At 39.0% G+C, this 13,841-nt stretch overlaps 1 protein-coding gene across 4 annotated transcripts in view; it reads left to right on the forward strand.

Annotated features, from left to right (window-relative positions):
- The first annotated feature begins 1,599 nt into the window (after positions 1-1,599).
- Positions 1,600-13,841, forward strand: part of DENND1B (DENN domain containing 1B) — a 265,750-nt gene continuing 253,508 nt past the window's right edge. The window contains exons 1-2 of one of the 4 annotated variants that reach the window (XM_054523755.2): positions 1,600-2,075; positions 4,278-4,342. In XM_054523755.2, coding sequence (XP_054379730.1) covers positions 2,059-2,075; positions 4,278-4,342 — 82 coding nt within the window. In that variant the 5' untranslated portion in view covers positions 1,600-2,058. The remainder of the gene's footprint in view (positions 2,076-4,277; positions 4,343-13,841) is intronic. The other 3 variants (XM_024234528.3, XM_024234539.3, XM_024234547.2) reach the window with 3 other exon arrangements.

Genomic DNA, 13,841 nt, shown 5'->3' on the forward strand with positions numbered 1-13,841 from the left:
ACCCCAAGTAGGGTTCCTTTCTTTGGAAATAATTAATTATAATGAAAGAAGAAGTTTGAGAAATTCAGTAATAGTTGGGGCAGAAGTGGCTTTTAGTTTACGAATTTTTTTTTTCAAGGCTTTGGAGTATGGTCACTTATGCAGAAAAATCTTTATTTGGGAAAAGAAAACTTATGTAGTATAGTTTGCCTAATTGTGAAACTGCAATTCACAGAATAATTTCTCAAAAGATAATACAAATTTGTAGCACCTGTTTTACTTGAACATCACACTGCTCATGTGATGTACAAGTAATAATTCCCATTTTACAAATGTAGGAACCGAGAAACTGAAGTGTCTCACCCCGAGTCAAGCTATGACAACACTTTATGATAAACACATGTTTTTTTTTGTTTGTTTGTTTCCCAGTTATGGCCCGTCCTCATTTTTTACTAACAGGCCCATGGCTATACAATATTTCTCATCTTGTTGATCAAGTAGTACCCAATTTTGGCAAGAAAGTTTAAGGTTATATAACTGAGTGCAACTTCAGGTTCTCTGACTCTAAGTTTTTTAATTCTTAAGACTCCTTTTCTGACTTTTATGTCTTATGACTCACGCTACATTCATACCACATTTGGTTTCCTCTCATCATCTTAACTTCTGCATGAATAAAGTCTGAAGTAACCACCTTTTGGAAGAAACACTGTGGCTATGTGTCAAGGGTGGCAGTGTTAGCTTGGGAGAAGGCCTTCCCCAGAAGATCTCTGTGTAAGAGCCTGGCCTTCCACAGTAATTTGAATGTCCATCATAAGACTTTTCTACCTGTCTTCTCAGTAGATCCTAAATATGAGACAGCAGAGGAGGGAGACAGGCAATATGAGGTAGAAGTAAATAATCAGCATCAGATAGACCTGGTGTGAACTCCAGCTTTGCCATTACTCCCTGGTTTCTTCATCTGTAAAATGCTGATGAAAGTATCTATCACACACCTATGACAAGTACCGGGTGAGAGTGCACATAACCTGCTTCACATGTGCTTTAGGGCTGTGTAAATCAGTCCCTCCCACGCTTATTCAGTGGTGCCCTCCCTGAACTTGCCTAAACTGCCAGACTATGAGGCCTGCGACTATGTACATGTGTTCAAAAGTCAGTCCTTGGTTATTACTGCAGTCTGTGGTATAGGAATGTCTGCCTCCCACATGCGCAGACAAGTGGGGCACTACCATTTGGCTACTTGACAGGGCTATTTAGCAGGTGCACATGTCTGAACATTCCTGAATCAGGAGGGGGTAGCTCTGGATTTCAGAGAGCTGTAAGCAGGCCACAGCTGGAGTGACGCAAGAGCCAGGGGCATCAACTTGAGCTCTGAATTTGCAGTATGAAATGAAAGGAACCCAAGTCCTTGTGTATGTGTGTGGAAAACACTGCAGGTCGAAGTACTTTTCCAGGTACTTCGCCCTTTGTGGGGTTGCAGCCCCGACGCCCTGGAATCTGGACTGGACCCAGAAAGGAAGCCGGTTTGGTGCATGCTGAGGACACAGGGGGCACCTTGCCTTTTTGGCTCGGTGGCAAAGCGGTACGTGGGCCATCCCGGCAGGCACTAGCGCTCCCCCTGCACCCTCTGGCCGCCCGGGCGCGGGACCTGGCCCCCGCCTCCTCCACAGTCTCCGACTTGGGAGCCGCACGGCCCAGGTGAAGCCGCTGGGCGCGTCCCCGCGCGCCCCTTCCCCCTCCCGGCGACTTCCTGATTTGCAAGAAGGTGCAGGAGCCGCAGCGGGCTGCCCCGGTCGCAGGAACTGAGAGGCCTCAGCTTTGGTGGCGGCTACCGGCGGAGACGGGGGCGGCGGCCACGCCACCGCTGCTGTCACAGAAAGGCTCTGGTGGGTGGGGTGGGAGGCGGGGAAGTGCCGGGGGCGCAGCAGACATGGGCCCGCCGCCACGGCTGCTGTGAGTAGCCTCTTTCCCGGTGTGGCCGCCGGCGTGGGCGGGGACGGCGCGACCCTCGCGCGGCCGGGCTGCGGGCTTCCAGGCCAGCGCGCGGGGGCCGGACGGACAGCCCCACACCGACATGTAACCATGGACTGCAGGACCAAGTGAGTGGGGGGGCCCGGGCGCGTCGGGGGCGGGCGTCCCTCGGCGGCCCCTCCCAGGCCAGCTCGGCTCCTCCGCGCCTCCGCGCTCAACCGGCTCCCGGGGCGGCCGAGGTTGGCCTGGCGGGCTGGGGGTGCGGTCCGTCCCCCAAGCCTCTGGCCGGCCGGCGGGACGACGCTAGGCCGCAAAGCCTGCCCGCCCGGCGTCCCCGGCCCTCCGTGGTTGGCGCGGCTCCTCCCGGAGAGGCCACTAGCGCCTTGTCGACGCCCGCCTTTCGGGGGACAGGGGAGGCCGGGCGGCCCCTGACACCGCCGCTGAGGGGTTCTCGTGCTTCCCCCGAGTGTGTCAGATGTGACTCTCCTGGGGCTGCCTGTGTGCGTGTGGTGTCCGGGAGGGAGTCAGCGTTGAGGTTAAGAGGTTATTATTATTCCCAGTGCTCTCTGAGCATTAATATAACCGGTGTTTTCTTAAGTCTGTTACTTTTGTCTTGGATGTTTTCTTATGATTCTGCTTATAAAATTAGATTGGTCTCTGGTGTTTCTTTATGCAGGAACTGTAGATGCATGGTTCTTGCAAAACGGTATCCAATTAGAGGGTACTTTTATGTGTGTGCTAAAGTATTTATCAACGACTACTTTGCTCAGGAGATTAGGTAAAAAGCAATTTTAATAACGGTGATGATTTTGTTTCTAGGTATCTTAGAGGCATGAGTTTTATATTTTTCTTCTGAAACTTAACTTTGGAAAGAATTCCGTTTTACTTCGCTTACCCACCCTTTACTACCTCCTTCTCACAAAGTTTAAAATAATGCCATGTATATTTGTACTATTGTGAAAGGCCGTTTGAATTTCACAGAAGTAAAACTGAGTCAATATTTAACTTTTACACCTAAGAGAAATTCTAAAGAGTATTAGGGAAAGAGGGAAATTATGTAATAGAATTATTTTCTTCAGTGTGTTTGACATCATGGTGGCAGGGTAAGTGAGTAAAAATAGTATGCTTCTTGACATTAATTGTTTTAAGAGGGAGGAAGTCATCTGAGCCCAGGTTATTCCCATTGAAACAAGTTAATAGTGGAAAGGCTAAAAAAATGTATATTTGCATGTTAATTTATATGTCTTGTCACTTCCTGTGTTTCCAGATTCATATCTTATAAGAAAAGCTTCTAAAAAAAGAAATGTTTTTTTAAACGTCAGAGCTGGCATTCGTTTCTTGAAGGAAGTACATATTAAATACAGCCAATGTACAAAGGCACTAAGGTCTTGTTAGCAGGAATAACTGAGATATTAACACATTGGCCGTTGTGGTACCAGACTTAATCTTTTACCTTATGATGGAACGAGAGATTTAAACAGCAATGTTATGAAGAAAAAGTGTCTCAGTATATTTCAGTTCACTTTTTGAAATTTAACCAATGTTGCTTTGAAATTTTGCAAATATGGCAAGTTAGTAAAAAAGTCAATAACTTCTGAATTAAGCAAAGTAAACTTACAGTTTCTAGTGGGAAAATCTAACATGGAAGCAGATGGCTAGTTTCTCCAAAGATAATAGATAAAAAGAAGGCTTTTTATGTTGTTAGCCTTAGAGCTACAAATAGTTTGCTACTTTAAATATGCATAAGTACAGTAAATACATTTTAAGAAAAATATATGCAACGTATCACATTCATGGAGCATTATCAATGTTTTATGGTGATCTAGAACTTGGCAGGTGGAACCATGTATTCATCACTTACACTTACATTGCAAGTCCTTTGGAGAGAGCCTGAGAACCTATGTCAAACTCTGTTGGCAGGGTATAATGACACTTAGGGACACTCTGGCTTTTAAATTTGATCCAATAAGATAAAACCAATACTTTGCATTTTTGTAGCACTTAGTACTTATGAAGTACTTGCACATATGTTATTTGTTTTATAATCCTCACTGTTATTCTGTGAAGTGGACAAGGCACCTCATAGGTGAGGGAAAACAGTCTCAAGAGTTTAAATGCTTTGCCCCAAGTTTCAGAATTTCTAAGTCTCAGCTCTTTTAAGTTGCTTAATTGAGAAAACAGTTTCATTGTTATTTCTACTATACTGTAGTAATATAGTCACATGAAATGTATTGAGACAAAAACAAGATTAGTTTTAGAATTAAGAAAATACAAGTTTCATGGAGATGTTTATTTGTCATAGGAAATTAATTTAAACTTTTTTCTTTTAGGGCAAATCCAGACAGAACCTTTGACTTGGTGTTGAAAGTGAAATGTCATGCCTCTGAAAATGAAGGTATGTGTCTTCTGTGTTCTGTTATTTGACAAGGTCTCTTTTTTTTTGGACAAGATCTCATTCTGTTCCTCAGGCTGTGCAGTGGCATGATCAGGGCTCACCGCAACCTCTCCTTCCTGGGTTCAGGTGATCCTCCCACCTCAGCCTCCCGAGTAGCTGGAGCTACCAATGCACACCACCACGCTCAGCTAATTTTTGTATATTTTTTTGTGGAGACGGGGTTTCACCATGTTGCCCAGGCTGGTCTTGAACTCCTGGGCTCAAGTGATCCACCCACCTTGCCCTCCCAAATTGTTGGGATTACAGGCGTGAGCCACTGTGCCTGGCCTGTTCTGTTAATTCTTAAAATAATTGATTGAATCTGTCAAAGCAAGTGTTGATATTGTGGACTGCTGGAACATGATAGTAATAGGAAAATAATACTACTAAATGTGTATTCTGCATTGAGTGTCTCAAGTTGCTGGTAATAAAATAGGTGTTAAGTCTTTGCCCTGGGATTGTAAAAATCATGAATGTTATCTGTGCAGCTTGAATTTCAGGTGTGTGTTAAGCCCATATAACTTACAACTCAGCTTCACCATTCATTGGTAAAGTTATTAGTTTTGGTGAAAGGGCAAGTCTTTTCATTTTCTTTCATTTATGTTTGGAAATTTAGTGTCTTTTTTTAAACATTAGTGCGCATTCTCCTGCTAGTACCAATGGAAGCTACACCACTTCCCTTCTGATGTTTCCAGAACGCAGAATGCAGACTGAGTAGCCCCTTCTGCTGGATTTACTCCAATAGCACAGCACTTTTGCAGGGAGGTAAACAATAGTGTGAAATTACTTGGAAGGGTTTCAGGTGTCAGTTCCGTACAATTTCCTGAAAAGATGAGAGCGTAATACTTTAATGTCATGATTTTCATAATTTCCCTCCACTTTTGTCGTATTGTGTATTGTGCATATGTGTGGTAGGGGGCAGGGTTAGCAGACAAGAATAAGGAATTCTTTTCTTGCCTATTTTCTTTTAATGTGTTCTTGCATGGTATGTCTTTCTAGATACTTAAAGTATATGTCTTTACTTGCTGTGTGCTTAGACCCTGGATAGCATGATGATTAAGCATAGGGGTTTTGTGGAGACTGATTGGCCATCCTAAAGCCTTGGAGGAAAGTCTGCTGACAATTTTAGCTTCAGAAACTATCCAGCAATTACATACTCTTAAGTAATTTGGAGTTGCACACCTTAAAATAGAGAAGCCCAACCCAGTTGTGGTGAAATGGGCATGGCTAATTTTAGTATGAAGTCACACATTGTTGGCTCCATCAGCCCTACTACTGTACTCCTGGTCTATTTGAACTGCAGCTGTGGTCAGGTTTGTCTGTTGGCAAGGAGTGATCCTAGGTTGTAGGGAGCCTTTTCTAGTTGATGAAGTTATCTTTTATTGTCCTGTATGTAGTAAAGTTTGTCCATTTGCATTATTTTGAGCCCCAACCAGGTTCTCTTTGAAGAATGGATGTATTAGGTAGAATAGATACTCAAATGGATACATTATATTTTCAGCTCCATTTTAATTCTATTCTATAGTGGTTTATGATATGAGTTAATCTAAAAAATACCTACCACAGCATTACCGAAGGTGTGTGAAGTAATGCTCATCTGATATTGCTTGTAAAGGTGTGGCATGGTGGCTCACGCCTATAATCCCAGCACTTTTGGAGGCCGAGGTGGACAGATCATTTGAGGCCAGTAGTTCGAGACCAGTCTGACCAATATGGTGAAACCCCATCTCTACTAAAAATACAAAAATTATGCAGGCATGGTGGCCTATGCCTGTAATCCCAGCTACTGGGGAGGCTGAGGCACGAGAATCAGTTGAACTGGGGATGTGGAGGTTGCAGTGCGCCGAGATAGCACCACCACACTCCAGCCTGGGTGACCAAGTAAGACTCTGTCTCAAAAAAAAAAAAAAAATATATATATATATATATATATATATATATATTTATATATATATATTTATAGATATATATTTATAGATATATCTATATGTATATACACACACACACACAACAGGCTAATTTCACTTGGAAAATATGGATTCTCTAATTTTAAATGTGTATTAAAGTGATCTTGTTAAAAGATCAATTTGCCTTATATAACATCCAATCTATGCATGTGTCAGAGAGATTGTGATCTTTTTATAAAGACTTTTGAGTGGTTTACTCCCTTCTTCCTCTTTTTGCTCTTTTCCACTTTTCATGAGCTAGTTATTCCAGTTTGTATCTTCTACTTCTGCCCTGCTTTAATATTACACCTTGTCTTTTTGCTGTTGTTATTTAAATCACTACTTTTTAGAAACATCTTCATTTGTATTTTAACAGTTTATATCTAGCCTGGTAAAGTTGTAAATATGATAAATGGTTAAAGTAAATAATGTTGGCTTCTCTGTAGGTTGCAAATAATCCATTCTATATGGCTAATTGGCAGAAAATTCTAAAGATATTTTAAAAAGCTGAACTCAGCCATGTAAGCAGCAGTAACCTTTCTTCTTTTATTATGACTTAAATAGTATGAATATGGCTAATATTTTAGGATCTAACAAGTAATAACTATAATCAGTAACTATAATAAATAACAAATGATAAAGTAGTAACTATAAATAATAAAATCAAGAACTATAAGAGGGCTATAAAAGTAATTTTTTTTGCCAAATTGAGAGATTAATGTTTCTGTAATATTTTATCAGTGTTCTACTTTATAGCTAAATCTTAAATAGAAAAATATATGAAAAATATTTTAAAAGTTATTGGAATCCTCCTATTTAACTGTTAGTACCTATTTGTTTTAATGAGGCTCTGATACATGCATTATCAGCTTGTTTAAGGTATGATAATTTTTTTTTGCTAACATTAAATGATCATGGGTGAAATTCTTAAATAGTAATAGACTTGGAAAACAAAATGTATAAATTAGGATGCTTTGGAGTACAAACATAAGATTGGTTTAAATAATAGAGGAACTAGAGAAACTTGATATAGTTCATACAAGAAGTCGTCAAACATCCAGGTGCTTTCTGCTTCTCATTTCTGCCACTCACAGTAATGGTGTCATTGGAGGGCTTAGATTTCTTGCGGTTCTAAGACTGTCAGTGGAAGTTGGAACTCTGCTTTTTCGTTTGTGACTCTGGGGGTGACAGACACTGGCTTTACATGTCTCTATTTAGAGCCAGAAAGTTTCTTTTTCAAATCCCCTAGAAAGCCTTTCCTTAGATCCTGGTAGCCTAAGTTGGCATGCACCTGACCACTCCTGAAATTATCATTGGTGGGGTAGAGGTAAAGGGGTGGGTGGCAAGACTATCGTGATTGATTTATTTAAATTGGCAATGAATAGATGTTGAGAAATCAATTAAAATGCCTTTGTGAAAGAACTCTCAGAATATTTATTTTTTGATGACTGATCAAATAGAAAATATATTTAGAGTAAATTTGGTTTATACTAAGATTGGTGACATTATGTTAAGGTATTTGGCATGCTTCTCTTGTTCATTTTTAATAGATAAGTCTAAATGTTTTCATTTATCCTGAATAGCTTAGATAAGTATCTTCAGAGACAGGTGGTTAATTAAATTTTAGTTAACAGTGTGAAATGACATTAGCTTTTAAAATATAACTTGATAAAGCTCCTCTGGTAAGATTGTGATCTTTATCTGATCTACTGCTATTTGGACTTGTTTCAGAGGCATTATATTGATTTTTTTTTTTTTGAGAACAACACATTTCAGAACATTCGGGAAAATAGCTTGTTAGTTTCATGTGGAGTGCTCTACAAATCTAAAAAAATGCCATAAGAGGGGTTGGTAGTATTTCCCTATAGTGTCCCCTATGTGTTAGTAGAATTTGTTCTGGCGGTGTCTGACAGATTAGTTGTGGCATTTTTTTTTTTTAATGGAGGTTTCCTTGGCAGAACAACCTCCCAGTAACTTCTGCTCCAGCTGTCCAAAAGTGAAGTGCCAAAATTTAGATCTTAATGCTCTTCCTGGTAGATCTCCAAGATAATTGCTAGTGTTCTTATTCTTTTTGTTGTCTTCCTTTTAGCAGGCAAGGAAGTACAGTCAGCAGTGATGGCCTCTCCTCAGTTCTGTTAACAGAAGTCATTGTTACCATACTGTCCCCACCTTCCCCAAAGTGACATAAGACTTCAGGGAAATGAAAAGTAACTTTTCGGCAATAAAAGATTGGGTATGCCTCTAAGCATTTCTCTTCTGGGAAGTGGCCTTGGTACTCTAGCTTTCTCTTTTTTTATTTTGTTGATAGTTTATTCCAAGTAGTAATAGTAGCAGTAGTGGGGGAGGAGGAGGAGGAGGAGGAGGAAAAGGAGGAGGAGGAGGAAGAGAAGGAGGAGGAGGAGGAAGAGAAGGAGGGGGAGGAGAAGGAGGAGGACGAGGAGGAGGACGATGAAGAGGAGGAGGAGGAAAAGGAGGAGGAGGAAGAGCAGCAGCAGCTGCAGCAGCTAATATGTTGTACTTATTCTGTGCTGGGCACAATTCTGGATATTTTTCATGTACTATTTAAGCCTCACAAAAATCTTATGATATAGGAAATGCTTGTTTCCATTTGGCACATGGAGAAACTGAAGAACAGAGACATGATGAAACTTGCCCAGGGTAGTCTGTCCAGAGTCTGTATTTTAACTACTGCTCTGTTGCCTCCCATTGCATAGTGACTTCACATGTATAGGTGGTTTTATCATGTGAGGAAATATTTGAGTATAAACTGTATGTGGTACAAATAATTTTTTCCAAATGGGAATACAGCGTGTTCCCTAAAATTAATGAATCCAATATAATTCCACCTAAAACAATTACTGAGATTTTTCTTTGTGGTTGCAGAGCCTAACTCATCCCATTTCCCTCCCTATCACTTTTCATTTTTAGGATTTGCATCTTTATATTTAGTGAATCTTTTATCTAATAGTTCTGGCTATTTAATAGTAGTTTTAAAACATCTTTAGCACGTCTTGTTTTCTTTATTCCTTTCTTTTTACCTAGAACAGTTTCTCTTAGGAACAAATTCTTCTTTGCTACCAGCTTTCTACTTTGATCTGCCTATCCGACCCAGTATCAAATTATCAATTTTTCTTATCTGCAACTTATGTTAACAGTTTAACTGCCTTTCACTTTTTTGTTAAATTAGCACCTTAAGCCAAAGAATTCTTAGTGTCCTCCATGCCCTGCACAAGAAAGGTATTTCTAAACTTACTTTTTGCATTTGATAACTTTTTATCTATAGTGATACTATCTACACTAGACTCTACAACATTTTGCTTATGCTTGGTATTTTAGCACTTATTGTATTATTACAGATATGTTTAATATGGTCATTTAGAGAAATACTGATGTGTCTAAATGTATGTTTGCCCTGCTTGAGGTAAGTTCTTCATGAACCAGAACTTATTAATTTGTATTCTTAAGAAAAAACTTAACACATCTGACATGTTTAATGAATATTTACAGAATGAATAAAAGAAACTGGGGCTGGGTGCAGTGGCTCACACCTGTAATTCCAGCACTTTGGGAGGCTGAGGCAGGTAGATCATTTGAGGTCAGGAGTTTGAGACCAGCCTGGCCAACATGGTGAATCCCTGTCTCTACTAAAAATACAAAAATTAGCGGGGTGTGGTGTCAAGAGCCTGTAGTCCCAACTACTTGAGAGGCTGAGGCAGGAGAATCACTTGAACCCAGAAGGCGGAGAGAGATTGCAGTGAGCTGAGATTGTGTCACTGCATTCCAGTCTAGGTGACAGAGGGAGACTCTATCTCTAAAAAATAAAAAATAAAAATAAATTGGACCTAGCTTAATGTTTGGCCATTGAATAAATGAATGTTGATTACATTAATCCACAGACAGCTGCTTGTAGCAATGATTTTAAATGTGTACTGGTATGACAGTACAGGGGCATTAGAAATAGAAGTCCATATATGTCTTGGAATGGGCTGTTTTGGAATACCCCATCCTCAAGCTCTTTTCATTCAGTGCTTATGTCTCCTTTCCTCTCCTCATATCAAAATATTTATAAGAACAGTTGCTATATATGTTTGTGAATTTACCTTAAAACTCATCTGTAACCATTCATACATACCAAAACCCAACAAAACTCTAACATTTAGAACGTGGAACCTTGATGAATCATACAGATAATAAAGTAGTTTAGGAGGTATTGCATTACTGTCCAACATGGAAAAAGTCTGAGTAAAATGTGGTTACCATGATAGTTGTTTTTGCAGTAACTTTGTGTTCATTTAAGAACTCCGAGTCTCTCTCTCAATTCAGATGCACTAGGATAAATTAGAGTAATGCAAACTGTATAAGCTAAATTGTTGAAGAAAATGAAACTGTGACCAGGCATGGTGGCTAATACCTGTAATCCCAGCACTTTGGGAGGAAGAGGTGGGAGAATCCCTTGAGGTCAGAAGATCAAGACCAGGCTGGGCAACATAGCAAGGCCCCCATCTCTATTAAAAAATAAAATAAAATGAAACTGTTTTTTCTTTTACACTGCTAGCCAGGAACAAAATGTAATGTGATTCTTCAGAACCATGTCCTTGGGTTATGCCCTTCTTGATTTATATAGAAAATAGTTGAGAATATATGTACTTTTATATGTGGCTTGGGGCATTACATCCTCCTTCACGTAGCTGCCTGCAAGTGTAAAAAGCAAATCAAATTTCACTGTTCAGTATTTGTTGATTATTACTTTCATAGGTATGTTGCAAAGTTTACATTTTAATGGTTTGGTTATCACTTTCTCATTAGGTACTTTCATTTGTTTACATGTTCTTTATTTTTGCCGCTTTAATCTAAGGTGACCTCTTGGTTTTTGATGTTCATGATTTCCACTGTTAAATGTGAGAGGCTGCTTGGCCTCTGCTGCAGATTTCACAGTGGTATGCTTTAAGACTGTTGTTTGGTCACTGCTGTGTTGCCACAGTGCAAGTTTGTTCAGGTTTTTTCTTATAACTTTGTTTTCTTGACTTTCAAGGTGATATGTTCCTGATGTGCTTTTGATAATATTTTCTCATTTTCAGATTGTTCTTAGGCTCAGATAGTATATTCTTTTTCTCTAAATTTTCATGTTTTATTTGCAAGTTAGAGGATAATAATTTACTGTGTACGGTATACATTTTAAAGTGTTCATATAATACTAGCAATAGACATGTTTAGAGTGCTTTACGCAGATGGCCATGGTATTTTAGATAACAATGAGGATATCACATTTGAGCTCTTGGATTTTTAATCATTTCCAAAATAATACTTCTTCCCTGGAAATAAGCTTAATGTTTAACATTGAAAAACTTTTCCCACTTTCAAACTCTTGATTTATTTCAAGTAGTCATTTAATTTTATCTATAGAAAGTAATGTCTTGGTTCACATTTCTGTGATAGGTCAGTCATTGGCCTTGTGGGGGAACTTGCTAAAAGGTGATCCTGACTTGACCTTTTAGAAGTATTTATTTAGGAGATTGTGGTACTAATTCTTATGACATTGAATAAAAGAAGAGTAGAATAACAGAACTTGAGTTTCCTTGAAGAGCACTTAGTATAATCCCATGGAGTGTGGGGGGAATTGCTTTGATGTCTTTTACAATTCCTGGATCCCCTCTGCTGTCACCTTGTAGGTGCCGTTATCATCATGCTGCCTGGTGACTGGTAAAAATTCTCACAATGAGCATTATATAGGCCTGCTCCACTAAGATTTCCCCTCTTCTCTTCTCACCACTTTTCAACTAACAATTTCTTTTAAGTACACTGGTGTTACTTAAAGTATATATCTGATTAATTAACAGTGAGGTGTGAACAACTGATAGACAGCCTTCAGGGAAACATTTATTTTTATTTTTATTTTTTATTATGTATTTTTTAAGGGAACATTTTAATTTTAAAGAAAATCTTGTAAACTCAAATCAATTAAAAAGAAGCAGTTTTTATAATGGAAAGATCTGTTGACTAAGGGTCAAATGTATCTGTAACTGCCAAATTCTGGTTTCATTTTACCATCTTTCCACCATACGTGTTGATACTCTTGTAATTGTGATTAACAACTTTAGTAAGTGTATAAGTATATTTAGTCAGAGTATTAATTCAGTGAATTTCATAAAGACTTGTTTTTGTTGCTTAAAGTTCCTGGTTAATGAGCTAAAGCTATAATGTCATGGTTACAGGACGTTATTTTTCAATTTATTTTCTCTGATTAGGCTTCCAGTTAGATGTTCTACATAAATAGTAATAGAAACTGTTTATTTGGTATTTATAATATGTCAGAAAATGTGCCAAGAGCCTACATCTTCCATTTGTCTTCACTTCAGCTAAAAAATTTACTGACTGTTATTCTTTTCAAAACATAAGGAAATTGAGGCAAGTTCAACAACTTGCTCAAAGCACACAGACTTAAGAGGTAAGACTAGGATTTGAACCTGTCTCTATGGTGCTAGAGCCTGAGCTCTTAACAATTATGCTGTGCTACCTTTAGAACAATAGCAGTGAAATCTTCTGCAGCAATTTTAAAAAGCCACTCGTTTTAGAAAATTCCTGACTGATTCTAGGCTTGACTAGAATTGTTGTGATATTCTTAACAGACATCAGAAGAAGAGTTTAAACACCATAGGAAGTATTCAGCCCTCTCATTCCTTCAATGAATGTTTCTGAGTGCCAGTTATGTGTCATGCACAGATGAAATGCAATTGAGATGGCATTCTTGAAGGGGAAGCGTCAATTTCAAGTCAGTAATTGTAAGAGTAGTAAAGGCTGTGGTAGAGGTTGTATAGTGCATATAGCACTGAAGTACGAAGAAGGCACCTAACTCAGTTCATTGCTTAGGGAACAGTAGAGGAGTGGGGAGATCTTGTGGGTAGTTGTGAGGTAATAGAGGGAGAGACAATTGGGTGTCAGGTGGTTATCTTTTTCTAAAGTTAACTGGAGTTTTACTTCATATTCAAAATCTTGTGTGAATAATTAAAAGTAAAGAATATATTCCTTTTGGTATAAATACTTGCATCTGATGAAGAAGATAAAGAATCTCTCTGCTACAGTGTAACTTGCCTTGGCAGGGGATTGTTGCATTTAATTTTGTTTACTCAGAGCCTAAAACAGTGTCTGACTTAATAGTATGTGCTCAGTAAATATTTGTTGAATTGTTAAACTGATAAAGGTACTGAGATGGCTTTTAAAGAAAAGGAATGGAAATTGTGTAGGGTATTATGGGCTTAATAATTGTTGTTAAATTCCTTTCTTTTAAAAAAAGTATAATTACAGTATTAAGCAGGTAAGATTTGTTAAAGTGAAGCTTCAGAAATAAAAAAATATGTATAAAAAGAAGTGACAAAATTATAGCTCACTGCAGCCTCGAACTGGGCTCAAGGGATTCTCCCACCTCAGTCTTCTGAGTAACCAGTACTACAGGCGTATGTCACCATGTCTGGCTAATTTTTACATTTTTTGTACAGATGGGGTCTCACTCTGTTGTA

Source organism: Pongo abelii, chromosome 1, assembly GCF_028885655.2.
Source record: "Pongo abelii isolate AG06213 chromosome 1, NHGRI_mPonAbe1-v2.0_pri, whole genome shotgun sequence".
Taxonomy (NCBI): Eukaryota; Metazoa; Chordata; class Mammalia; order Primates; family Hominidae; genus Pongo; species Pongo abelii.